Source organism: Stereum hirsutum (assembly GCF_000264905.1).
Source record: "Stereum hirsutum FP-91666 SS1 unplaced genomic scaffold STEHIscaffold_21, whole genome shotgun sequence".
Classification (NCBI taxonomy): Eukaryota; Fungi; Basidiomycota; class Agaricomycetes; order Russulales; family Stereaceae; genus Stereum; species Stereum hirsutum.
This window is the reverse complement of record NW_006763151.1, coordinates 429331-456573: the sequence shown is the minus strand read 5'-3', so window position 1 is coordinate 456573 and position 27243 is coordinate 429331. Positions and strand designations below refer to the sequence as shown.

The window sequence follows — 27243 nt, the reverse complement described above, 5'->3', positions numbered from 1 at the left end:
GTTTATGCTCCTGTCGTTAATGTGGAGTGTGAGGCAAAATAGGTCATCAACGGTGGGCGTTGTGGCCGCATTGGATGGTATTTTTGTTCTGTCAAATGAGACAGTAAAGCAGGGGACACGCGACACGTTTTGTCAGATGCGTAAAGTTGAAAAGAATCAAAGAGCGTCGTGTCGGTCCGTGCCATGACGATGCATCTCCCCTCAGAACCAATGCAAGTTCTAACTTTAGGCTCCGCTAGGAATAGCATCGGCCCGGGGCCACATTGCATTGTTGTGGCCCTACGGTGCCAGGTCCAATAAATGAGAGTGTAAGATGCGTCAACATCATTGAGATAGTTGTTCGTACCTTCAGTGCTAAACAACAGTCACAGTGCCATCTCCTCTCGCCCTCAAAGGGAACCCTGTTCTCTCACTACTCCAACCAAGTAACGCCACTAACGCTGCGCCCGCAAAACAAGTACCCACGTAAACTATCATCGTCTCAAATCTTCCACCTTCGACTCCAAAGCCGCTGCGAGCGTTTGAGTGCTGGCTTCTGTCGTAGGATGTACCAGATGAAGACAGTGCGGAAGAGATGGGTGTTGACAGGATACTTCCCAGACCGGCTGACGACAACGGCGTGTTAGTCTGGGAATTGGTATCGCAGGAGAGAATAACTAAAGGCAAGTGAGACTTACTCGATAACATGAGAATACCAATTAGCATCATGGACGACGTGGGATTGTCCTCTGAGAGCGATGCATCAGCTAAGTATCCCCGTCATGGTTCCCAGAAACAGTCAATACACATACTGGCAATAGCTTTGACAAACGCTCCCCAAAGCACAAACCATCCTCCGGCTACAATTCCATACACAATCCCAAAAACAAGCAAACCGGCCACGGCATGGCCAGTGACTCCCCATAGGACAAACGTTGCCAAAGACGAGCTCGCGCACATTATCAGCGCAAGGATCCACGGGGAGACATGGTCAGAGAGGCTACCCATGCACAAGCGGGATAGAACAGAAGATCCTTAGATGACGAATATTATGGTATATATATTATTTCGAGTGGCAGGCCAAGTCAATTATGACGTCAGCTGAACGAGGGCTCACCATTCAGAAGGGCGACTGAGAGTGACGAGATCGTCGTCGACACATTTAATGCTGACGCATAAGCTACGGTAGGCTGTTATCGCGTTATCCCTGAGCAAATTGTGAAGGGAGACATACTGGGCAGCCAGACAATGGGGACGTAGTAGACAAAGCCTTGGATCGTGTTGATGAGAATCAAAAGCCACCATTTTGAGTCCTTGAACCATGTTTAGATTTCTGGCTGCCTCCTCGGCCCATGCACTCGACGCTCCGGAAGTCGAGGGCGTATTAGAAGAAGGGCGAAGGCGGTGAATCCCGTTAGAGCGATTGACAGATAACGAAGCGTCTGCGCAGTTCCAAAGGAGGAAAACAAGGCAGGAAGGACTAAGGGGAAGAAAACTCCAGCGAAGCTAGTCCCTGAGGTACGTGAAAGTGCAGATGTATTGAAGAATATATAAGCGTGTGGAGCGAACAACCAACCTGCATTTATAACGCCGTAGCCGAGGCCACGACGTTTAACGAACCACTCCTGCAGAAAGTCTGGGATGGGAGCATAGAGCATAGCTTGGAATATCATTCGTAGTCAGCGGCGAATGATACTTTGATATGGAGGTGACTTACCTCCTCCTATAGCGTACAGACAACCTTGTAGTCCGACGAGTTGACGGACATCGGTTGCATAACTAGCTCCAAAAAGAGATACCCAGCATAGGACGGCCCCGGTCCACATCATGGCCCTCCTGTACCGTGGAAAACGATTTGCGAGAGGGCACAGGAAGAAGCCTGATGTTTTGAGCCACCCGTTAGAGATACAGAAACATGCAATATACTGGAGAGAACATACTAGCGACATACATCAGTCCCGAGATCAGCGTGCCGATAAGAGGGAGAAGATAGTCTGCACGAGGCTGGGAGGACCACTCTGGATCACTGAGGTATGCAGAGAGAAAGACACCGTAGGATGTAGGGAACCCCCAAGCAAATGTTTCGACGAGAAAAGCACCACCGAGCTAGAGACATGGTGTGATGAGCCTGGAGGCCTTGATCGAAACAACACTTGACGTACAAACAACCAAGCTCGCCATCCACCGTCTACAGGGTGTAGTGACGTCTCGTTCCGCGCAGATCGTGGAACGAGTTGTTCGGCAACATGGTCCATTTGAGGCGATTCTGATACGGCAAGATGAGGAGCTGGTGTTAGAGATAAAGGAGAGAGCTCAATCGGAGTGGATGGACGGGGAAATACGTCCTGAGACATGGTATGGTCGGTCGGTTGATACGAATGTCTTCGTGGAGGAGCAGAACCTTGGTCGCCGTATAAGTGCTACAGCGGACATGCCGCGAGGTAGAGAGAAGTCCAGTTCAAAGTGCTAGAACGAGTGATCGTGAGCAGATATGGTAATTGTCAACAAGCTGAAACAGTATAGAGCACACTTTTGTCTGAGACGGAGACATCGATAGGTCACCGCAGCGATAGTCTGATAAGAATCCAGACCAGGCCCTAAGAAGTAAATTCCGTCCTTCCAAAGGTTCCAAAAGCAGGTGAACGGTGTTTCGCCGAGGCAAGATCCATTGGTGTGTTAGGTCTCTAGAATATTTCTGCTAACTTTTGCACAGTGATATGGCTGTTCCTTCCTTTTACCACAATGGGACATACTTCCCCGAAGTACAGAGTACGACAGGCGTCGTCTGATAGAGTCTGAGGCCTGAGACTGGGAGAAGGTGGGTTTTCGCCATGAGTAGAGATCAAGGAAAGATGCGTAAAGCGGAGAAGAATCGAGGAGCGTCGTGTCGGTCCGTGCCATGATGATGCATCTCCCTCAGACCCAATGCAAGTTCTGACTTTAGGCTCCGCTAGGAAGGGCGTCGGCCCGGGCCACATCACAATTGTTGTGGCCCTATGGCGCCAGGTCCAAGAAATGAGAATATAAGATGCGTCAACATTATTGAGATAGCTGTTCTTACCTTCAGTGCTAAACAGCAGTCACAGTGCTATCTCTCTCCCTCAAAGGGAACCCTGTTCTCTCACCACTCCAACCAAGCAATGCCACTAACGCCGCACCCGCAAATGTACAGTATCTACGGAGCCCACTGTCTACTCTACAGTATACATAGCGGAGAGCCATACTTTCGAGGGTCTGTCAGTGGAAGTGGTACAGTATATACTAATGTAGCATCGAGTCGTTGTTTTCAATGGACATTCAAACACACATATGGGAAAACGGCTGGTGATTGTCGTTGCGTTTCGTGAGATTGTGGATAGGGTGAGTATCTTTTGTGCTGTTCGGCGAAGGACTCGAACAATCTATTTGGCTACATGTATCGCGAAGTGCTTGTTTGACAAAAAACCATCGTATTCAATGGACTGTTACAGACAGTTTGAACGTCGTATTCATTGGCACTACCACCACATGTAACTTACGCCTGATAAATATGGTGCTTAACTATTTCTCTGCGGCCTCGTTCGGTCTAGGTAATTCATCTCTTCGTCGCCCGTGTCATCTCCCAAGGAATCCACCAGTACACGTCTTTGAAAGTGCCCATGTCTAACAGTGAACGTCACGGCCATCATCCTCATTCTCGTCCTCATTATTTTTGTCGTTGATGTCGCCTTCGTCCCCGTCCTGAGGACGGCCTCGGTCATCGTCCCCACCATCGATGTCACTGCTGTCACCTTCGTCCTCATCCTCAAGACTCCCTTGCCACTGGTCGCTGTCACTAGTGTTACCTTCATCCTCGTTGTCATGACTGCCCCGGTTATCGTCCCACAACACGTCGTCGACTACCTCCGACAGTTCCTGTACCCAGCGCTTCGGGATCGTGCAATCCTCGAGCAATAGCCACTGTAAGGGTCGCCCTGCCGACGACCTGGAGGCGAGTGCAGAGTATAAGGTGTCGTATGCCGTCTGCTCGCCAAAGAGACATTCGTCAAAGTCGACCTGGGATAGTGCGACATGGCTAAGGTGAGGGTGATACATGTCTTCACCGGACATTCCACTCCGGGAGAGAACCTCGATGAAGATATTTCCCAGCCTCTCGGACAGGGCAATGCGGCTCAGCCGTCGCATTTGAGTGAGGTTATCCAACCACCAGTCTACGGAGATCTTAGACGGTTCTTCAAGGCACCGAGACCCGGCATCGTAATAAACGGAAAATGTCTCCACTGCGCTAAAATCTGTCCCTCGGGTTAACGCGTCTATGATGACATGGAACTCATCTTCCATGTCTTCAGGTCCTGCGAGTGTGATTCTTATATCGGGGACGGTTTTCGGGAGGTGGACCTCCCAGTCGTCGAAGTCGCCTGGTCGATTGAGAGCAGGTCGGAGCCAGTGTTTCAGATGAACACGTGTCTCTTCCGACTTATCCTCACGCTGAAGTTCGATGGAAACGGCTCGCATGCGGCCTTGCATACCATCATGGAGCATCAGCGTCCTCACGAGGTCCTTCAGTAAGGCCTCATCGTCTAGAATGTACCATTCTACCCTGGCGGAGATAGATCGGAGAGAGGTCGGAGGGAGATAGATATGTCGCATCAAGCGTACACATTCAGAAGCGTTCTCCCAAAGTATTATGTTCCTCATGTGAGGTAGTCGCACAACACGCGTCACGTTTCCGTCGTGGTCAACGTCGGACCCCGTGTTGCTAAGGCACGAAATGACTGTCAAGTACTGGAGAGAGGGCGACTGTTCCAGCGCGTCGAGAAGGCCATCAAAGTTGATTAGGGCCTGGTCGAAGTATAAGAACCATGGAGCTTCATCGCGAGGGATTACGCCCCCAAAGTCTATTTCAACGGCAGCAGATAAGAATAGCGACGTCAAATTGTGGAAGGACGAACAGGAAGGAGGATGAAATACTGAGAGGCCCGAGAGTGTGATTTTGGATAACAGAGGAGCAGCTCCTCCAAACAAGGGCTCTGGTAAGTCCATGTACACGCCTTGAAACAGTCCGGCCTCGTCACCTTGTCCCTGGAACAGCGCGAAGTGAAATGATTTTAGCATTGGGGCCGCATGAGCGCATAACTCCACAAGGTAGTCACTGTAGTCCAACACAAATGGATCCCAAACCATGCAAGATAGACGGATCTCTTCTACACGGTCCATGTTGGGGATGACGTCGTCCTGAATCCAAGCCACACAAGCCCCAATGTCAAGACCGTGGCAAATAATAACGAGCGGGAGAGACCCAGCCCGCGACAACATAGCTTGGAACCATTGAGAACCACTACGCACGTCTAGCTGCCGCCAAAGAGGCTTAGCATCCAGCGCCACAGTCCGCCACCTTCGGCAGACATGGGTGATAGCCATCAGCCACTGTATGCCAGTCGAGTCAGAGCGGTAGTTGTCCGCGTGTCTCAATCTCTCCACTTCTTCGGTCCTGAGCAATAGAAAACAATAGCTCAACATTTCGGGAGGCAGACGTTCAACAGGTGCGAGAGAATTGAGAGCAGTCCTGAGAGTCGGCTGCAAAGCAAGCAATGCATTGCTTTCGGATCGCAAGTTCGTATCGAGGAACTGCTGGCTGGTGGCTTGAGGGAAAGACCAAGCGATCAGGTATATCTCCATGAGGCGTGGTTCGGCCAGCTCATACCAATATTGGTGGATACTATCCATTGTGTTCAGCACGCAAGTAGAACGGCCTGCACAGATTGAGGGGATACTCACCTTCCAGGACGCTGGGTCTTTATAGCAATCGATCTTTGTCCAAAGGTGCCCCATCCGTCGTTGGGGTGTTCACGCATATATGAAACTGTGCGTTCAACTGAGTTTATCGCAGACAACTCCTGTTTTAACCATGCTGCAGCGTTTCGTAGGATCGTCTCATCATGGTAGGAGTTGTTGAATGATCTGTAAAAGTTATCGAGACGGGATCGAGAGATCGAGGGCCAAAACACCTGCGGGCTGAAAGGGGAAGTGAAATCATACCCGACGTAAAGAGCAGTTCCCCAGGAAGTAGGTTTCTCGAAAAACATGCTTACCTGGAGTACAGAGCTACGAGAGAGTCCATCTACACTTGATGTTTGGAGATGAGGAGATGGAGGATGAACCTGAGTCATCGTCGCAAACAAAAGAAAGCCTGTACGGCACTCCCCGTTCTTTCGTTCTTGGTCCACCGTTCGGCGCTGCACGTAATTACTTACTGTTGACTTACTGGGGTGGTCAAAAGAAAAATGAAGGCTTAGGATTATTGCACTTCGTAAGCATTCTTGTGCAAAGGGCCATAGCGATTCAATTTTGCACAATGAGCTACAAAAGTGAAGAATTCCCTCCGCGAGCTCACAGGAACTTCAAACTCGCGATAAGTTGCCGCGTGTCATGTTTCAATTATTTGTGTTTATCTTTGCGTGCGTCTCCGTAGTTATAGTGTGTCCGCTCAGCTGCAGGCCAAGTACTAGTCTGATTCGAATGAATGTGACTCCTAGTTCGAGCAAGGTGTATACAAAGAACGGAGTGGATATGATGTCACTCCACAACCTCTTGCAACTCCACCAAAAACAAGGAAGGATAATACAGTATTGAGGTAAGTAATGTGGCACCCACTTTCTTCGCCACTGAGGCGTAATATAGGGTTAGGGTTAGCCCAGCGAACCGGCCAAAAAAAAATGGCCCACCCAGCCCGAGGGCCGGAGTGGGACAGGAAAATATTGAGACGGTGCACGGCCCATAGGACCGTACAAACCGCCAGGTTCCTCTGGGGACAAGGTCGCCGTGCAATGGAAGAACCCAACGGCCGACACTCCCAGGTACATGAAGGGGAATATCCCATCAAGGTAAGTATGCCTTTTCCAGATGTCGAAGGCGCGCTTATGAAGGATGGCAGAGTGCGCACGGACCAGGCTCGATAGGTGGCGTCGAGCGAGCTTGCCAGCGGCAAGTAACGAATGTGGCCCGACGTGACTCGAGGGAAGTTAGAGGGAAGGTTCTTCTTTGTGCACTGTCTTTGACCGCAGCGAACAATACGACGTATAGACTGTACATGATTTTGGAATGAGCGGTCGAGTATCACTGCCGTAAACCGAATCACATCTCCTGATTACCGTGTTAAGCTCAAGCAAAATGCGTCTTCGGTCTCTCAACCTTCACCCCGTCGACCCAAACGTCGACCTTCTCATCATAAAAAGCCACATGTCCTCTGATCTCCGAACACTCCAGGAGTGGCGTACGGTACCACCATACTATATCATCGCGTGTCTGGCCCGAAGGCAGCTTCACATTGTAGTAGCTCGCCACCCCCTGCTCAAGTCAGCATGAGATACACAGCTTGGGCTCGAGCAGTTGCTCACCTTGTAAGGGCATTGAGTAGTGAGGCTGGAGGGTTCCAGTATGTCCAAACGTGTATCGGTTTTAGGAATGTAACTGCGAACGGGTAAGCCGGTCTCGAAGAGGAGGCGAGCTCGTTTCGTGTTTGCAACTTCTACACCGTCAACTTCGACACGGATGTGACGAGAAGAGGGGAGCACTTCTACACGCTGTATGTACAGCAGAGAGTCAAAGCATGAGTCTGATAGAATAACATGGTTAATATCGGAGGGGATGTGTACATAGTCTTGTCCAATTTGAGGGCCGTTTGCGGGACGCCTCTCCGCCTGCCTTATCGGGACATGTTGCGCAAGCTCAGAGCTGCGCGTCGGTCCCGGAAACGCGACCATGTGACTTCGACGCGTCGCGCCCAATGTCTTTTCGGTAGCGTAGTCTATGTAGCGAAACATAGAGAAAACCACCCTCAACTTATTTATTCTCAATGAGCGACAATGTCGACTCCGCCGCTCTCCTTACCAACCTGCTCACCTCTGAAAGACACTCCCTTTTCGACCACATAATCGCCAGATGCATTCCTCAATGGACAACAGGGCCTCGAAAATTTCAGCATGTTTCTTGGGGTTATACCATGGACGGCGAACACCATTTTATTGAGGTTCCATGCGGAGGAGGAAAAACAGCGCTGTTCTACGCACCCATCATAATCATACTCTACTTAATCAAACACAAAATAAAATTTACTATCGCCGGACGACCAGCACCAGAAAACCCCATCGCGATCATCATCAGTCCCCTTGTCGAACTCGAAAACAGTCAGGTAGGGCTAGAAATATTCCAATCAAAACAAGGATACTCACAGCGAATGGTGTAGGTCGCGGAGATGGCAGAATACGGCCTCAAAGCTATCGCTCTGCATTCCGAAACTGTCAAGAAGCACGGTCCACGCATCTATGATGAGATTTGCAGAGGCGACTGGCCGGTCGTGCTTCTCTCGCCCGAACGTCTCGTGTCCCCGGAGGTCAATCGAATCATACGCGATGATCAGTTCCTTGACAAGCTCATCATTCTAGGAATCGATGAGCTTCAGACACTTCTGTCGTGGGGGAAGGAATTTCGGAAGGCTTACCTCCAGATTGGGGTTCTGCGTAAACGACTACTACCTCATACCGTATGCATCGGCGTGACGGGGACGTTAGAGGATGGTCCAGCGGTATACGAGATCGCCAAAGCACTCAGTCTGTCTCCGGGTCAGTACACACTTCACCGGGAGAGCAACGAGCGGCCCAACGTCCGTGTTGTCGTACACGAGCTGTCTCATACACTTGCAGGCTACGAATTTCCAGATCTCCTGTGGATCGTTCAAGGCAAGGCCAAGGTCGTTGTATGGTCCTTCACCTCGGCCTTTTCTGCGAAGAATTTGATGATGTCCGTCGTTCCCAGGATATCTCTACCAGTACCACAATGTCACAAGGGTCAGAGTCGGCATTGTCAACCAAGTGTCCAGAGATGATGTGAGTACTCACTCCCATAGTACCAGTATATGCGCATTAAAAGCTAATTCTAATAAGTGCTTGCCTTCGTAGAAATTGATCTTATGCGGATCTGTCGGCACTTTACAGTTCGTCTCTCTTGCGAATGCTTTGAGAGTCGAAGGGTCCGAATCTGGTGCGTCTTTTCCTAACGACGCGCGAATCGTCCGACTGAGGTCCGTCCACTTTGTATGCCAGGTTTCGAGCATCGGAAGTAGGCAGCGCAAAGCCTCAATGTCGTTCTCGTGCGTGGAGAGGTACTTCTGCAGCTTGAGGTACATGTCAAAGGTCTTCCCGTCCCCGGAGTGAATATAGATACGTCCTTTGTGAGTATCCCGATCAATTCCTCGCTGTAAAAAATGATCCGCAATCGCTTGCTTCATACCGGCAGGCGTCATTTCGTTCGCATTGTTGGAAGAAAATGGCAAGATCTTTGTCTCGCGACTCTCCGGAATCTGATGAACCCTGAGAAGCTCGGTGGATCGTGCTTCGAATGAGGTCTTCAGGTAGCTGAGGTTCGGGTCAAATTCCAGGAGCGGGCGCAGAACTGCAGTCCAAGAGACATTGTCGAGGTGAGTATGGTTGATTTTAGACTGCAGAATGTCGACTGAAAGTTGTTTACGCTCCATGTGATTCTGTGCCGCGATCAGTGGAGCCGCAAGCAGTGCGTCCGTCTCATAATCAGCCATTTGGACCATCGTGCCCCAATAGCCCGTCACCATCCCGCTTTCATTCCCAAATCGCTGGTCGTAGACGTGCCGGAAGAACTGGACGTTATCGCTGACGTCCCAAAAGTCAGTCGGAGGCTGCCAATTTGGATCGTCTGGATCGCCCGAGTTGGTTCTCATGAGAGCACGAAGCTCTTCGCGTTGACCTTTCGCCATTGAGTAGAGCGCGTCCATTACAGTCTGGTAGACGACAGTTTGGGCGAGTCGGCTCTCAACGCGGAAGATGGTTTTCGGTGCCATCACTGCGAAGAGCCAGATACCTCGGCACATGGGGTAAAGATTCGCTCGATTGGATCGACCGAAGGTAAGGGACATCAGTGCATTGATGCATACCTGCTCACGACAGCTTAATGATTCGCTTTTTATATTTTAGAAGGAGCTACCAGACATACAAGTTCATTTGGACGATAGACCCTCTGTGCAACAACCCGACCTCCCGCATCGTCCTTTGTCAAGCGGGGGACTGACGTATAGTGATTAATCAACATCCACATAATCGGTGCGTGTTTCCTCGCTGTCTTCTGCATCTTCCCATGACTGAAGTCCATTATTTTCTGCCAGGTGATGTGGTCGTCAGACATCGGTGCTTCAGTACGACGGTCCGCCATGGATGGGCCCTCAGCTCTCCCTCTCGCAGCTTCGTCCCTCACTACGTCCTCCCTCGCCTCTTCCTGCACCTCCTGCATCGCCGGCCTGTCACCCCTCCGTTCATCTTCACACTCATCGTGATCCATACCCTCTTCCTCCGAAGACTCCGGCTCGTTGTCCGCAAGCGCCATCTCAATATCTGCACTATCATCAACTCCATCCTCCCTTCCCTCGCCCTCGACCCTTCCCGTGTTGCTACTCCGACTTTGGTCCTCTCCAATGGCACCCAATTCAACGTCCACCTCGTTTGGCACCACACCTTCTTCGAGTGGCGCCGTGTTCTTCAAACCGAGTGGCGGTGTGGCCGTGGACGAGCTCGTTGCTTTCTTCTTCGATGTATTCTTAGCGCGAACGTGGAGCCCGGCCTTCCTGGAGATCATGATGTCAGATTCCCGATGGACCAGCTCCGCGACCAGCTCACACGCCCACGCAATGAGAGCGGGATGGGCGTGTTCGTGCTCTTGCGACGATTGTCCCGGTGTATAGTAGTAGCCGCTTTCTGGGGCGGTCTGATCGTTCTTGCGGAAGACAGTCGCGATGGTGCGATTTAAGAGGGTACTCAGGATTTGAGAGAAGGAGTGGCTCGAGTGACAGGTTCCGTTCAGAAGAGTGGTGACCATCCGGTCCTTGGTCGTGCTCTCCTTGAAGAGATGGTAGAGGAAGTCGGCCAAGGTGGCCTCGCCACACTCCTCACTCGAAATGAACGACAAGACAAGCTCAACCAGCTGTGCGCCGGTGGGTTTCTTTGGTGGCTGTGCGTTGGACGCAGCAGATTGAGGACCCGAGGATACATGAATGAAGCGGACCGTGTGGGGATTACTTTGCGTGGAGGCGGGCTCGGCGGTAGGTGTAGTTGTTGGGACTGTGGCTGCTGAGGGGGGTAGGGATGTAGGATTTTGCGAAACTGGTGGAGTATGAGTGAGTGTTGTATTGATATAGTTGAATCCACATTACCGACTGGTGTTGTAGGCACAGATGCTGGACTGGGGGTCGGTGCCACACGGCGGTGTGAAGCACTTCTTGGTGTACGACTACCGTTTGGAGCTCTTTTCTTCGGTTTTCCTGTAGTAGGCTCAGCCCATTGTAGCTCAGACATGTTATGGAAGCTAGCTTTCGAGCAAGCAAGGAGGATATAGGCTTCAAATGATTATATTTGGTACACTAGTGAATTTTCGTTCGAGTTCCCTGCGCCCGGGTACTTCTCGGCCCGCAAGCCCGCGCGCGACGAGCCAAGTGCGCAACATGTCCCAATGAGGCAGGTGCGGAGGCGCCCCGCAAAAGGCCCTCAAATTGGAACAGCCGTTATAACAGTGAACGATTATCTTCACGATTTCAAATATAACGGTTGGTCAGAGCCTAATGTGTACACACCTTATATGGATCCTTCGGATGAATGAAAATCTGCTCTTCCTCCTCGAACCATGCGTCCATCTTCCCAAATACAATCCGCAAAAGTCCAGAAAATGGGCCGCCCTTGAAGACTATGGCAGCTTGAGCCGCACGTTTGCTATCAACAACGACATCGTATGTATCTTCAGAAGATTTTTCGAGGTATTTTTCGGGGACCTCAGATAGGGGGAAGAAATATTGCGGGTAGTTCGGATGTTCCCACCTGCACATACATCACACTGGATGAGTGTCTGTTCAAATTGGTGAACCACAGAGAGGAGAGGCGTACCCGAGCTTAGCTACCTTCGTGTCGACAATCCATTGTCCACCAAAGAATACACGAACGCGCTTGAGCGAGGCCTCTACGTAGCCAGGGGGAGGGAATGGAATCGTCATTCTTTCAGGTGGAGATAGCACTGGGCGTGAGATGAATGGTAGAAGACTGAGAAAGGTGTAAAAGGCCTGAGATTGCAGCAGGCTCGGTTATGCAAGTATAAGTACTCCAGTCGGTCGGCGTAGAGCCTGAGTAATCGTCGAAGTGGGTTCGTCAGACTCAGAAGGAGATCACAGCCTTGACCACTTGACCTCTGCATGAGTCATAGACGGAAGATGGAAGGGTGCTCAACGACTACGATTGGAACTCCTGTTATATGCGGTGGGCGCAGAGCTCAAGATGACGGTGGTAGCAGTGAACGCCACCCGAGTGACCATTGTGGCGGTGGTTATCGCGAACCGATAAGATAAGTTCTCGAGTGAAGAGCCCCTATTGCTTACATGCACGACTTTCAAGCTTGTAGTAGCCTCAGGCTTGAGTATTACTTACATTGACTCATCCTATGATTGATTACACGACTGATGAATTTGGGACCGTGCGATGAGAAAGTCCAAGGACTCAGACGTAAACCGACAACATCCTCACAACAAGCCCCAAAGCAGTCCGTAGGTACCAAAGACAGGCTAGGATCAGCCTCAATGAAGAAAGGATCATCGTTCTCCTCTAAGTTTTAGAATCCGCTCGAGTTATACATCCTCGGTGCTGCTGACAGACGACCCAGTCCGGAATCGCGGAACGGAAAGTGTGTCGAGCTGGGCCTCTGAATCTTCCTTACGGTTTGCCTCGTCGCGAAGGTTCAGCATCAGTCGAGACATCAGAGTGCTCGAGAGCCTACAAAATCAAGGAAGGTTAAATCTCTGGGAAGCGAGGGAATTACTGGGAGTATTATTGGTTTGGTGCACTCACACATTGGACACAATCGTATTGACGTTCTTTAGAAGTGGCTTGAAGCCAAGGTAAGATGGATTATGGCGTGAGCACCGATTGAACGAATTGACAGTAAAATTAGAAGAGTTGTACTCGTACCGGAGCATACTGGGCAAACAGTATTTGGCAGTGTTTGGATCAGTGCCAACAAGTATCTCTGAATAAATATCGAGAACATGTGTCACTCACAAATAGCATAAATACGTTCGTGAGATTCACTGTGAACAGTACGCTGCACGTAGAGCCTTTCAATATCATGTCCCATATTTTAGCGTGAAACGGACCGGAACATACCCAAAGTACAGCGCACCTGAAGGCATGTGGAAGATCAATGAGCTTAACTGTAAAACACGGAATGAGAGTAGACTTACCGTCTCGAACAAGGATAGTTACTAGTTTGATGGGTGGATTCTGACCACAACGCAGTGCTTTGTACAAGGTCAGGAAGAAGATGCTGAAGTCGAATACGAGGAGGGCACTCCATGGAATTGCGATACCTACAAGCACCCACGCATCAATATCAAGCCATGAATGAGTATTCCGTGACTTACGCTTCGCACTATGAGAAGCAATGGCCTTCAATAACGTAGGTATGCATTACAGAGGACTGGACATACTATTTGGCTGTTACCAGAGGGTTACATCCAGGAACGCTGTCGAGAGGTAGAAGTGGATACTCTCCAGCATGCATGTCCGCCAGAACAGAAGACTGATGTGTGTCAAATGAGTCAAAGCATTCCAGTTCTCGAAATGACTGGTAATGCGGTACGCACGACGGTTACACCAACAATCGCCGCTGCCTCAAGCGTGAGAAACCCAAGAACCAAACGATGGTTATTGTACATAGCCGATACTCGTGTGATGCAGAGACCTGCAACGATGCTGTTAACAATTGTGCGAAACGTTGAAGGATGGAAAGACGTCGTGTGCACCAATTACCACCAATTGAACAACTCCTACGTAGGGCTCATGGAATTTGTAGATATAAGAGCATCTATAAGACCGAAGAAAACGTAATTTAGTAGATGTTGGTTCATATAGCAGAATGAACCTGAATAAGACTGTGACTGACAGCTTCGGAGGCAAAATGTCGTAGTCAGCGACAGTGAGAGTATAAGGTGGAGCTTAACGCATACCGATATATTCTTTGGATACATGCAAATATCCAAGACCATAACGACATGCCCACACACAACGAGATATCGGTTCATGAAGAACAGAAGCACGGGCCACCTGAATTGATTACGCGGGGGCCAAAAGTAGGTAACCTCTGCGGTGAAGGTTAGGGCGTAGTCGTAGTATAGTATAGCTAGAGTTAGCGCCAGTAGAGAGTATCAGTCCCAGCACAACAATGATATTAGGCCGCACAAATGTACCGAAGCAGATGAGCGGTATAGTATGGCTCCCCACCCTTGGGTCATGTTAGCGAGATATACGAAGCAGGTGTCTGTCCAACCAAAGGCTCACAATTGAGAAGCACTGTCGGGCGACATCTGATACGTGCTGCAAAGGACGAGCGTTATAGTGGTGCCCTGATGACTCTGGGATTAGGTACATGTGTGCAACTTTTCTCCCAGTGTCAGTCATTTTATAGGTCTTCTGGCTGCAGACCTTTCAAATGCCTGGATGTGGAGAAGATCTGATGCATGAGATGCCATGCAAATGATACCATCCCGTTCTCGGTGGGACGTTGATTCCTCAAGTAATGACTGGCACCCCGGATCCACAAGCATCACGAGCAATCGAAAATGACGCGCAGAGGGGCAGTGGTGGACCAACACAATTGACAGAGTCTAATCAACACACAGCAACGTGCCCTGTCAGACATAGACAGTTCAGAAACTTCGAAACAAACATACATTCCGTGACCATACGGCAACGAGTCGTCTGACCGTCAAAAATACCAAGGGTGAGCGGGAGAAACATACGATGTGGTAGCATGTGGCGACGATCCGAAATGAAAACAGCGGGAACGGGACATGCGGGTTACACTGGCACATCGATTGTTTTAGGCACTAAGTTACTATATGCCAAAAATGAGCCTTCAGTAGCGGTGCTGATGCTCCAGTGGGGTCTAAGTTTCTCCCAGAAAAATCGAAGGTCATGAAGGCGGGACATGAAGGCGGGACGCGAGTAGCGAGTGATATTGGGACCACCAGCATACCCAAATCCATCGGTACAAGGAGTAATTCAGAAGCTAGGAGAGAAGTGAGATTGAAAAACCAGTCGAGGTGCAGGATCGAAATGAGAAGGGGTGCCACTGACACGATTCATGTTCATTTTCCGCCACACTTTCCCACGACCCCAACGCGTGCAGAAATCCGGACGCGTTCGTGTTTGTTGTTCGCCACCGTCCTTGATGCAGTCCCTCGCCCACCTTCGCAGTACCCTTCTCTCATTTTCTTCCACAGGAACAGTCGACGACGAACGAGAACTATTTGAACTCCTGGTTTCTGCACGACCAACCCTCTTGAACCTTTTCGATGTTCCACCACGAAGTGAAGCTGAACAGAAGGACTTGCGAGAAGGTGCGTTCGGCCATGTTCCTTTCCTTGACTGTAGATTCTGACGTGTTTTTATCAAGGAAAACTCACCATTAATGGTGTCAAGCAGAATGTGAACGCGGATGGTGGATACCAGATCATCTCCATAGCCCAAGTTCTCGATTGCTCCGAGTTCTACGTCGGCTCGCTCGTTCTATTCGTCACAAGAACCAACCCCAACATCACTTCCGAACAACTCATTATCAAGACCGTAGCAGAGCATCATCAAAGACGTGCAGACATCGTCCATTGCCTCCGACTATTACTCGACATCACCGAATGTGCAGTGCCAGAACAGTCGAGCCAACTACACAAGCGTCTAGCGGATTTTGTCACGAAACACCTTCTGGGGGAGGCCTTGGGGCCAAAGAGCCTTACCCAGAAGATTCTGGTGCAGGTTGAGGCGTTAGAGCAAGCTATAGCGACAGCACAGACACAAACGCAGAACGCTGTCAGTACGACAGATGTCCAAGGTGAGCCACACTCTATACGGATCTTTGCTGCCCAATGGTCGTCGCCAGGAGCGCCCATTGAAGGCCATAGCAGCCAACAAGTCTTTCTGCCTGAATTGGCCTAGCGTCTCTCAAATTTGAGTCCAAAGGACGGCCCTCATCTCGAACTCCAGCTTTGAATGGAGTAAACTGGGGAAGCCATGCAGAAGTTGCAGAGGTTGACCTCGGCATACGATGTCATAAGATGACGACATATATCGCTACTACGATAATATACCTCTAGAGTGAACTGGACGCTTCTACTTGGCAATAGAGTCAACTGCCAACGTACATTTTTCCGTTGCATTCTACGGAACAACGAACAGACACAGTCCTTTGCCCACATGCCTGTAGTTCTCACATCACGATAGGTTTACGCTGTCTCGTTGGGCCAGATCGATCTCATCTTCGTTACAGGCTATTTATCGAACAATTTTGTTGCAGAGAACAACGCTGACGAGTTCATTCATAGGGCAAAATATTAATTGGGGACAGGACGCCCTCCTCCCGAGATTGGAGTCACTCAAATATGAACGACGGTCACTCGCGACTCTTCTTTTCCTTCTGGTCCGCCTTGGCGCTGTCTCCTCTCACCAAATCGAGCGCATGATTCCCTGGCTGCAAAATAACCCCCACCATGCAATGACATACTATATCCTCACCACCGTCCTCGCTGCTTTTGATCCCATTGACCCGCGCTCACGATCAATCACGAACCGCCATGACCTCGCAGTTCATGCCAGCACGCTCTCACTCATGAAGAATAAGTTGAGCCCGACGACGGAGTGGAAGAATCCCGGGTTGAAGGCAGCGATTTTACTCAAATGGACCCTGTTTCTGACAGAGGTACGGCATCGAGATCCGACATTGGAGCATCGCGAAGGTTTCAAGACGGAGGAACTGGAAACCAACGTATGGAATGCCGTTCAGGGAGACGCGTTTACCTACCTCACCTCATGTGTCGTCGAGCTCGAAAAACGCGAAGGCCACGTTCAATCAAATTCTTTCGCCGACTCCTTGCTGCGATCGGCTCCCGAAGCAGAGCAACAACTACACGATTTCGTCGGGGATGAGTTCAAGCCGGTCGTCTTGCGCTCATTCGAGACCCTCGTCCGTTCAATCATCACTCACGCATCTTCCGAGCTCCGAAAGATCAAGCAACGACAAGAAGACGTGATCTTGGCCAACGCTCGTTCCGATCGCTCGAGGGCTTTCCGCTCATCCCACACCTCTCGCACAGAGCTCGATAAAAGCACCTCAATCACACGGAACGACATTGCCATGTTCTTCACTTTCATCGGCGAACTCTTCTCTGCTCTACCTCCTGAACGTGGTCTACAATTCTGGGGCTGCAGCCCACCGGGCTCGCAGCCTCTTTCCTGGCTTGAGTATAACGAAGTATCGGCCGGGAAACTACCTGCGTTCTTGCAATGGTCAGTATGGTCCACCCAGCCACGAGACCTGGACATGTCTATCGCGTTGTACAATATGCTCGCTGGTCTGGCAAAGGGTCAACAATGCAGCGAATTGGCGTACAATTTTATGGCGAGAGGTAATGGTGAGGTCATCCCGGGGAGCATGTTGCCACAATCGAACTCAGCGGCAAATGGTGCACTTGTTTCCTGGTCCGCCATCTTTCAACTCCTCGAGTCGTGGGCCGCAGCCAGCTCCTCGGCCACACGTCCACCAGCACCACCCCCTCCTTCGTTTTCGAGTTCGCAATTTGGCATGCTTTCGACTCACCACCCTCAGCAGCATGTGCCACAACAACCACAGTTCACACTGACACCGAAAGACGTCTGGCTTGCTCAAGCCTTCCTTCGCCTCCTCTCCAACGTCGTCACATATGCCGTCAACGCACGGACAGCATTGAGCAGTACCGCACACCTGCGCGCGATCCCCACTCTCGTGTCGCTCGTTCCTCTTCCTGTACCCGTCGAACTCAAGGGATCCATCTTCGCGGCTTTGGCCGCATTCTGCGAACCCGGTGCTGGCCTTCCCGGTGTCGAGATCGGTCGTGCGGTGTGGACGCTTATGGAGCGACTCGAGGTCATTAATGTGCGCGGGACCGGAGGCTCGCTGAACAAGAAAGGTGTTGAACTTGAGCTCGAGACGGTTGAGGAGCCGGGTGGACAGTATCCCGGGACGATCCCCTTCCTTCGGCTTCTCAGTACGCTCATTCACACACCCAAACGGCTCCCGCTGAAGAGCCGTGTTGTCGATGCTGAGCCGATCAATACGGTGCCAGATAACCTTGGACTAGGATACAGACAGCCCGGGATAGGGCCGTTCGTCGCTTTCGTGATCGACCAGGTATTCTTGAGGGTAACGCTCAGGGAGTATAGGGTTCAGAAGGATAGGTGGTTGATGTACGACCTTTGTTTGGCATTCATGGAACGGTCGTTAGCGAGCTTCGACCTTGAGGCCCTTCTGGCGTCAGCGGAGGAGCAACAGATCAGAGGAGAGTCGTTCCTTCCGTTGCTCGTCCACCCAGGATACGAAATCATGGCCCGGCTGCTCACGAACGCATCATCACTCCAAGAAGCCATCTTCAGGTTTATCACGAGCGGCATCGAGCTCCTGGACAAAAACTTCGAGTCAGAGGAACCGGTCTTCAAGAGCACCATTACCCGAGTTTTGCGAATCGTGCATCGAGTGCTCGAAATTCAGGACATCTTCCTCGACGTCCTCGTCCCGCTATCGGCTGAATATCCCGACGCGAATATGATCGTTGTAGGTGGCGTTCGCCCGAGATCGTTCTTCACGAAACTGGACCAGGCGCTCTCGTTCGAATCGCATTATGCACCTGCGATCGCGGCGTTCGCCCATCATATGCAGCATCCCGAGGTCGCGCTCCTGTCTGTCAAGATACTTACCATCCTCTCGACCTCGGCCGCCTTTCCCAACCTGACGACGATACTCGCCGAGAGCCCTGAAAGCACGAAGATTGTCATCGCCTATCGTAGCATCCTTGCTCTCGAATCTCTGGAAGATATCGACGTTGCGGAGGACGACACGGAACAATACACCGGTGCTGGTGCTCCCGATATGGAGGAACTTCCAATAAGCCTCTCTCAAGCTGTTCGCCTTGCCGCCCTCGACCTCCTCTCCCAAAACACTGCAAAGGGCAGCAAGTATCCCAACGTTGCCCACCTCATCCTCCTCCGCGACACCAAGGTGAAGCAAATCGAAGATCCCCGTGCCGTAGACTGGTTTGAAACTCCCTTCCATGTCATCCTCGAATGGGTCAACATCGGTGTGCCCCGCCTTCACACGAAAGGCAAAGAGCGTGAACTCGCCCAGGCAGGTAGCACTCAAGGTCGACCTCTCTTCGAAGGTTTCCCGGAGCTAGCAGAGCGGTACTACAGGATATTGTACCAGATGTGTATGCATCGAGACACGTCGGAGATGACGATGCGGTACTTGAGGGCGCAGGAGGATTTCTTTGCGAGGCAACTGGCGGTATTACCATTCCAAGTACCGACGGGGATTGCGGAGCCAACCGTGGAAGTCCAATACGCGGATGGGGCGAGGGTGCCGACATCAATCTCTGTGCTCACGTCCTTCCTCAGACTGCGGTCATACATTTTCGACCTCGTCGCTTTGGATCTGCACGTCCTGACGAAGAAGGCACATTTCCGTGGCGTAGGAGAGCTGTTAGATCTGATTTACGGGAATCAGAAGATAGACGATGTGGTCGACGAGGATTGGGAGGACGAGACGTTTAGGCCATTCAAGCCGCACCAAATCGGACAGACGCACATGCGGATCATTGAGTTCGTACAGTCACTCTCGTTTGAGTGGGTCGACAGTCTGGCTTTGACTACCGAGGCGGCGGCAGTGGAGCTCGAGTTCCTAGGGGGCTTGGGCTTGGGACAATGTGTGAAATTGGACGAGAAGGGATGCGAGATTGTCGATCGCAACGCGTTGCTCGGGATGCTTTCTACTGCGAGGAAAGTCCTCCACGCCCAAGGCCACATCGTCAATCCCGCGCATCTGGAGAAGTTGGACGCGGAGACGGCCTATGTTCTGGAAAGTTGCGCGGTGGAGAATCATAGGCGGGAGGTTCAATTCGCTGTGGCGAATGGGTTCGAGGCGTGGAGGAGACTGGTGGATATGACACTCGTACAGTGTTTCGCGAAGCTGCCGAGGGACAGGAGAGAGACAATGCTCTTTGACCTGTTACATGAGTTGCCACCTATCATCCGATCAGGCGCGATCACCGACTCGACAGCTGTTCTCTTTGCTGAGGTTTCGCTCTCCCTCATCACCAAAATTCGGGAGGACAGGCGCAGTCAACGATTGGTCCAATCTGCCGGTGTGGACTCGGACGCCGGTTCTCTTCCTGCGGAACGTCTCTATGCCTTATTCCGAAGTATATTGGAATGCATCGCGGATCATCGTGTTGAACTAGTCCGTGGTAACCTCTACGCCGCGCTAATCAACTACTTCCACCTCATCTCATCCGACTCATCTCCCGACTCATCCGACAACAAGGCCGTCAATCTCAGTCTCTCCCTGGCGGGCTCCACCAACCTCTCACTCCGTGAAATTTCTTTCCTCAGCGACAGCACCTCCATGTCCAACTCTCTCCGTTCAGCCACACCCACCTCATCCCGTTTCTCCCCCAACACTCATCTTTCAACCCCATCTGCACTCGAAGAGGGTACCCTCGCTGTCATGAAGCCCGTTATCGAGCGACTAATGACGACCATTTGTCGAGATGCGACTGACGGGACGGAAGTTTGGAAGACGGTCGCGTTCATGCTTTTGGACTGTTTAGTCCACCTGGCAAGGGGGGACAGACAAGCCTTGGTGTTGGGGACGATGGCAAAGAACGGGTTCCTGATGAACTTTGCCAGAGGCCTGAAAGAAGCAGATGAAAGATTGCAGTCCGTTTTGAAACCTGATCCTGGTATGCCCTTTCCACTCGATCGCGCGCCATCGATTCCACGGCTAATGTGAATTGGCGTCGCCTTGAAGATGACCTAAACCCACTGTATATCTACGAGGCCAAGATGTCCTTGTTGATCCAGGTCGCGCAGACAAGACAGGGTGCTGAGCGGTTGTTGGAGGCGAGGCTACTTTCAACACTGGCAAGTTGTGATTACTTGGACGCACGGCCAGAAGCCGATCAGGCCTTCTTGGGTATGTGTTTCCCCAGACTCTTTTTTATTCTGCGTCTTCGGTGAACTCACGTCAGGTGTCCTCAGATCACGACAGTTTCCTCCCATCAGCAGTCCAGCGATACCACCAGCTCTTCATGCCCGCTTTACAACTTGTCGATGGACTACTAGCCACACTTGGGCCAAGTCATGCAACTGCACTGAGCCAGGTTTGTCTGACTGGTTCGCCTTTCCTAATATTGGAACTCACACAACTTGATGTCATTATAGGGCCTTGAATTCCTCTCGGGCCATCGAGACACCATCGTGATCATGCTCAAGAGCGAAGAGGAACAACTTTCCTTGTCCGCTCTCGACGAGATTCATCTCCTAGTCTCCCTCTGCGCTTCGGTATTCCCTCAAGTGCCGAAGTCTGAACTTGTGCGTCATCGTTTATCTGTACTGCTCGTACTGCTTGATGCTGAACGTTCCGTAGGTCTCCGCCAACTCTGGGTTTGGTAACGTGCATGCCGCGCTCTTGAGTCTTTCAGCAAGGTGTCTAGGGCACGACCTTTGGGCTCGCCGCATCCAGCCATACACGGACACAGAGAAACTGAACGCTTCAATCATTGCATCCGGTACGTCATCCGTCCAATTCTTACGTGCGCGCTCCCTGCACCCGAATCATGAGGAAAAGATGTACTGATCGTCGATATGGGTATGGGGTGTGGTTCAGGGTTCGGCGAAGAGACAAAGTTCGATGTTGAGGTCATTCGAAAAGAGCAGCTCCTTCGGAAGGCGTTGATCGTCTATTTGGGCATGGCGAGCGATTTCACAGGTATGTCGGTGTTGAATCGAACTGCGATGACGTCGAAATGCTCAGTTACGCCTTACAATGACCTTGCAGAGCCGGAGATTACACTCGTTTTGTCGCCGGTGACGACTACGCCCAGACATGAAGAGCGAGCGACTCGATTGATGGGTACGTCGCCGTTCAAGCTCCCAAAAGCCGTCGTCCTGAATACTTTCTCTGTATCAGCTACTATTCCGACCGTGGGGGATGCTATCGTAGCTTTGCACGGTATTTGTGTAGACCTAGCCGACACCTTGAAGCAGATCGCGGATATCACGGCCGAGCTTGCTGCTCGGGATCATATACGCGTCGAGAACATCGAAGAGGTTAGCCTATCTTACATCTTGATCCGTATACAGACGGACTAACCATAAGCATGGATGAACATAGCTCGTGAACCTGCCCGACAAGGAACTCCTTGCAGATTTCAACATTGGCCAGAAACGGATGCTCATATGTCAGGAATGGGAACGATTACGCGGCGAGTTCTTGAATGATGCTAAAACGCTCTTGGGTGCGTACTGGCTATCATAAATAGCTTCTTTGCAGGACTAACGGTCAAATTTCGGGCGGTACAGCCTCTGTGGAGATGCTCCTTCTGCTACTGTGGCGACACATCTCCTTCTATGCCGAGGGCCGCCACATTAACAATCCTTCGCTAAAGACGTCGACGGCGGGCTTGGTCCGATACCTGTCTGCAGCGGCAGACGAGGATGAGTTCAGAATGGATGTAGCGAGGAGATTGGCGCCGGCGATACAGAGAGTGGGGGCTTTGGATCTCGTGCGTACTTTCATGATTCTCTATTTTCTAGTATTCCGGCGCCTGTTTTGTTGTTATTGGAACTCATCGTGGTTGGTTTTGGGGACAGGATCATGAATTGACGGGACACGACTGGCGGTCTAATCTTGCGTATCTTGAGGTTATGGCAAGACGGTTGATAGACGCCATGGGAATGCAGGTGGAAGACACGGAAAGTTGGGTGTCTGATGGGTTTGGGATCTGAACACTTGAATGTTTTACCTATTTTGCTTGCTTGTCTGTTTGTTTGAATAAAAGTAAGATATCTGGGTGAAGGTGGCCGTGTACCCTTCCGCATCTCTCACATCGTCGGGTTCGTGTAGTTAGTCTCATATTTATGTTCTGCAAAAGTGCTTTCTTGCAAAATGCTACTTGTGATACCTGGTGAGAATCATCCTGACATTAGGCAGCAATTTTTGATGACGATGATCCCCATTAACCGTATACAATCAGAGAAAAGAATCCGCATGCTATAGTAAGTGTATGTAAAAGTAAGTATTTGACAAGGAGCCGCACAAGGAGGATGAATCATGATCAGACAGGAAGGAGACTGCCTGCTCCTCTGAGAGCCATCTGGCCACCGAAACGGAGTGTTTGGATACCTCCGGGAAAATATGCAAGGATATATGATACCAGTGCGACCACCTGAATGCACGACGTGTTAAACCGGTGTGGCGCGCCACAATAGCCAGGAGACGACGTACCTGGACGACTGCACATAGAAGTGAGCCAAGGTAGGAATGTGGCTAAGGAGAAGGTGTGGCAGTTAGCTCGGGCGTTCAATTGACGGGAGGACGGTCGATGTAAGAGAGACGCGTACTCCGAGAGCGAAATATAGCGTGAGACCGAGACTGGAGAGGTAAGCAATAGAGAAGGGCAGTCGCTCTTTCGAGATGAGGTGTTTTGCGTGGTTTATTGGTCCAATTAGTACGGAGAAACTAGGGCGACGAAACAAAGATAGAATGAACGTCTCGAAGAGATTGACCGCAACATGTTAACATACCCGAACATGACCAGTAGACTTCCCAAGCTGAGAATTCGTTTCCCTTGTCAGTTAACAAGGCAATAACGATACTTGATGGGCGGGTTTCATACCTAAAAGCTAGAGCAAACTTGGCCGGTCGAAGAGCCAGCAATGGTAGCGTGAAGAATGCAACCGCAAAGCAAACAGCAGCTCCTGCTAAACATCCCAGGAACCCGAGCAGTCTAACACCGATTCCCACCCATAATTCTGCTCGTCAACACTCGTACAACCTCTGTATAATAATCCAATGCAGCGCACCTCTCCCATCTCGACAGCGCGAAATATGCCTCATCCTCATTCGATCGATCCGTCGAGCGTAAGGGTATATAGGCGCCTCCGACCGCGTTATAGAACCTTGAGAACGGGTTACTCGACTGTTGGCTGGCTTGAGTTTGTTGTGAATCGTCATTGTTGCCTTGAGCCCATCGGAATTGAGAGAGATTAGAGCGGAAATTCTGCTCTGTACTTGGTTGGGGTGCCATAGCGCTTGGAGGAAGATGAGAGTAAGAGCGAGAGTAGGTCCGAGAACGAAAGGGATGACGCGCAGCCACGGCTGGGGAGGGGCATCCCTTGTCCAAATGGGGTGGCCGACATCCCCATCTTCACGAACAACCACTACGACCACTTCAAGACCTTGAAGAAATGTGTCTGATCCTGATATTCTTCCTCAGGGTTGAAACAATGGCCAGCTTTTGCTCACTAGGTGGACGAGGTGCTACGAGCTGCTCGACCTGCTGGTTACACTGCCTTCAAAAGCACACCTATGGCGTGTAGCTAGACTGGATTTCCTGGTGTTCTCTTGGGGTTGTCAAATGTCCTTGAACCCTGCATGTTGCGTGGTGATTTGGCCGACTTTGCCTCTTTCGAGACGTCCGGGCCCTAGTCCATGTCGAGGTGCGGAGGAGGCATGGAGGATATGATCGACTGGACCACACCCTGGAACCGCGAGCTGTTTGCGTTCGTGCTAAAGGGCAGCTGCTTCGGTCTGCTATATATCCTATCTGTTTATATGCCGCTTGTGACTTCCCCTCAGAGAGTGGAACGGAGGGTATGGGCTTCTTCCCCATGCCCCCTCGCTGCTTTGCTCAGTTAACCGTCAGGACGCCACAAATGAACTTCTCAGCACACCCCGCTCCACGAACTTCAATCTGGATGCGTTCCTACGGATCACAACTCCCGTATCACAGCCTTTTCTCGGCGTGTAACGTTAGTAAGTGCGGACCAGGACGACATCGACTACTTACGCAGCCCTCCGTCCGGTTGCGCTTCCCTCGCGGTATTGTGCATACCCTCGCAACGAGGCGGACCCTGTTAGAATATTATAAAGGGCTCACCGAATCTAGCAGCAAGCACCCCTCGCTGTGTTTCTGCTCGCATCACCACTGTGTCTTGTGCTTGCTTCCATCCCTCGATAACCTTTGCTTTCCCCAAACGACCGTCGAATTCTCGGCGGTTGTTCTCTTTGGTCGCAGTGATCATTCTATTTACGTGCGTGTCAAGAAGCTTCTTGATCTGCAGCGATAACTCGTGGCCAACCTACCGGGTCCACGACAAATCCTCTCGTTATAAAGTCACGAGTTCTCCCTGACACCAACCCTGCACGACTCTCAACATCCACCCACAACCCACTTTTCGAACATCCTGATCACTTGCTGTAGACTCTCTAATTATCACTATGAATATTCTCGAATCGTTCAAGGCCCAGCCATTGGACCTCCAACCCATACTCGAATCCTGGTCGGCACCACTCCCCATCTTCTACGGCAACCCATCCAAGGACCCTCCCGTCGATGAATGGCTGGACAAGATCAAGGCTGGCTGCATCGAGCGCAAGGTGCCTAAGGAGTACTGGCATAAAGTCGGCCAGTACTTCCTCGGCGAGAAGGCGAAGGGAAGGTTGACCGAGTTGAAGGCCGTGTTGGTCAGGATGCATGGCGGGGAAGGGAAGTATCGATGGAACTGGAAGAAGTTCAAGGTCGCGATGAGAAACATGGGCTGTGAGTACCACTCTACCTTCTTTTCTCTTCTCTTTCATCTGACGATGTTGTGGTCTGGCGATGCTGTTTGGTCTTGTCACTGCAGGGGAGCTCGAGGAGTCCAAGACGGAATCCATCAAGGTTCAAAGCAAACCCTCGGGTCTCTGGTGGATCGTCGGTGGCCGCGCTGAGAAGGAGACCGATGACTGGGACAAGGTCGAGTCCAAATCAACCATCGCCAAATCCCAAGCCAAAGACGTCAAACAAGGTCTCCCGCCCGTCCCTGACCAACAACGACCCCCTCCCTCTAAATTCCGTCGTTCCAGCTCTCGCGCCAACTCTTATTCCGACGACCAACCTCCGGCTGTTCCCCCGAAGGCGCCCCGGCGTTCGTCGACCATGAGCACATCGGATGCCTCGTCTGTTGCTAGTCCGGAGCCCAGCCCAGGTGTCGGCACGAGTCAGATCAAGAGCTGGCTGTCAAGGACCCCGTCCTCGAACTCGACGGTGACATCGACTCAGATAGTTGAAGAGCCCAAGAGTGAAAGTTCGATCTGGAACTGGAAGTCTTCGCCAGCTTCCACCCCAGCTGCATCTGGCCCCAACTCCGTCTCCACGACTCCTGCTCAAACCCCCGGAGAGGGTGCGTGCTTTCATGCTATAGCTTCGACCACGTTTTATGCTGTTTGCTCACTTTCGTTTTCTCTTTGCTTGTGTCGTGTTATGTGAACAGTCACCACCGTGACGACTTCAGCTCCCCTTTGGCTCCTCAACGCTACCAACGCTCTCGACTTCCTCTCTTCCGAACATCCCAAAGCCATGTCCGCCGCCGCCGCTATTCTCATCACCGTCGGCACCCTCCCCGCCATCCCTGCCCTGCACGTCGGAGCCGGTGGTGCCATTCTCGCGAGCCACGCCGTGCAGACCGCGGGCGCGATCGCAGTTGCCGCGGGGAACTGGTTGAAGCAGGAGCAGAAGGCAAGGAGCGGTGGGAGCTTGGGGAGCGTGACCGAGAGTGGGATCGAGGAGGAGGAGAAGCCGGTTCAGGGAAGGTTGATGACAATTATGCATAAGTAAAGTTGAGTGGGGCGGAAGTGAGAGTGGTTGGAGAGGACGATGAAGAGTCCTAGAGAGTCTTTTTGGAACAATGTAGGATATGATGCAAGGGATGAAATTTTCCCAGTCGGTGGTTTTTTTCTTTGAAGGTTTCCGTGGAACGTAGTATTGATTACTTTACCGTGGCTGGTTCGCGACAGCTGTATATACCTAACTTACTTCTCGTCTGGACGAGTCGTGGACATCTGTAAATTCTTCATAACGTAGCAGAAATAACATCGTCGTCATTCAACAACAATCAGTTCCTCGCTGATCTCTCAAGATGTCTGAACCGAGGCAAGTTCTCCGTTCATGAACAGGCACAAGGAAGCTCTTGAGCCTGAGGAAGCTGTCGATCCCGTACATATCAAAATACCGCGATGTCTTATACATACAATAAGTTTGTACAGGTAAGCAGCATGATATTGAACGCAGGCAGACCAGAGGCAACGCCATCGAGCGCACCGAAT

The 27243-nt window shown here is 51.3% G+C and overlaps 7 protein-coding genes across 7 annotated transcripts; 2 read left to right on the top strand and 5 right to left on the bottom strand.

Moving 5' to 3' along the window:
- Positions 1–26: 26 nt before the first annotated feature.
- Positions 27–2843, bottom strand: STEHIDRAFT_150759 (MFS general substrate transporter). The gene is made up of 12 exons (XM_007310730.1): positions 2510–2843; positions 2142–2445; positions 1920–2085; positions 1697–1858; positions 1556–1639; positions 1338–1492; positions 1214–1292; positions 1097–1159; positions 792–1013; positions 678–728; positions 347–605; positions 27–279 (listed from the first exon to the last, which is right to left on the bottom strand). Exons 2-11 carry the CDS (start codon positions 2331–2333, stop codon positions 355–357), a joined length of 1425 nt encoding a protein of 474 aa, XP_007310792.1. The 5' UTR covers positions 2334–2445; positions 2510–2843; the 3' UTR covers positions 27–279; positions 347–354.
- A 778-nt stretch (positions 2844–3621) lies between these two features.
- Positions 3622–5685, bottom strand: STEHIDRAFT_142971 (uncharacterized protein; the record flags this gene model as incomplete). The annotated part of the gene is made up of 1 exon (XM_007310729.1): positions 3622–5685. One exon carries the CDS (start codon positions 5683–5685, stop codon positions 3622–3624), a length of 2064 nt encoding a protein of 687 aa, XP_007310791.1.
- A 962-nt stretch (positions 5686–6647) lies between these two features.
- On the bottom strand, positions 6648–6851 carry STEHIDRAFT_68619 (uncharacterized protein; the record flags this gene model as incomplete). Its single annotated transcript, XM_007310600.1, has 1 exon — positions 6648–6851. A coding segment is annotated over one exon (204 nt), but the record flags the coding sequence as incomplete, so codon positions are not given.
- A 268-nt stretch (positions 6852–7119) lies between these two features.
- STEHIDRAFT_68703 (DUF427-domain-containing protein) lies at positions 7120–12022 on the bottom strand (the record flags this gene model as incomplete). The annotated part of the gene is made up of 4 exons (XM_007310609.1): positions 7120–7305; positions 7356–7541; positions 11609–11849; positions 11916–12022. The coding sequence occupies 4 exons, from the start codon at positions 12020–12022 to the stop codon at positions 7120–7122; spliced, it is 720 nt and encodes a 239-aa protein (XP_007310671.1).
- Positions 12023–15246: 3224 nt separating this feature from the next.
- Positions 15247–23024, top strand: STEHIDRAFT_172832 (uncharacterized protein; the record flags this gene model as incomplete). The annotated part of the gene is made up of 13 exons (XM_007310728.1): positions 15247–15415; positions 15472–15903; positions 16394–20836; positions 20905–21069; positions 21135–21256; positions 21318–21467; positions 21523–21664; positions 21763–21864; positions 21934–22008; positions 22066–22205; positions 22270–22393; positions 22458–22660; positions 22749–23024. 13 exons carry the CDS (start codon positions 15247–15249, stop codon positions 22881–22883), a joined length of 6402 nt encoding a protein of 2133 aa, XP_007310790.1. The 3' UTR covers positions 22884–23024.
- STEHIDRAFT_150756 (ER-to-golgi vesicle protein transport Sft2) lies at positions 23018–24184 on the bottom strand (the record flags this gene model as incomplete). Its single annotated transcript, XM_007310727.1, has 6 exons — positions 23018–23323; positions 23383–23424; positions 23499–23616; positions 23682–23708; positions 23774–23884; positions 23961–24184. 6 exons carry the CDS (start codon positions 24182–24184, stop codon positions 23213–23215), a joined length of 633 nt encoding a protein of 210 aa, XP_007310789.1. The 3' UTR covers positions 23018–23212.
- A 1147-nt stretch (positions 24185–25331) lies between these two features.
- On the top strand, positions 25332–27018 carry STEHIDRAFT_126154 (uncharacterized protein). The gene is made up of 3 exons (XM_007310726.1): positions 25332–25699; positions 25785–26321; positions 26412–27018. Exons 1-3 carry the CDS (start codon positions 25378–25380, stop codon positions 26753–26755), a joined length of 1203 nt encoding a protein of 400 aa, XP_007310788.1. The 5' UTR covers positions 25332–25377; the 3' UTR covers positions 26756–27018.
- Positions 27019–27243: the final 225 nt, after the last annotated feature.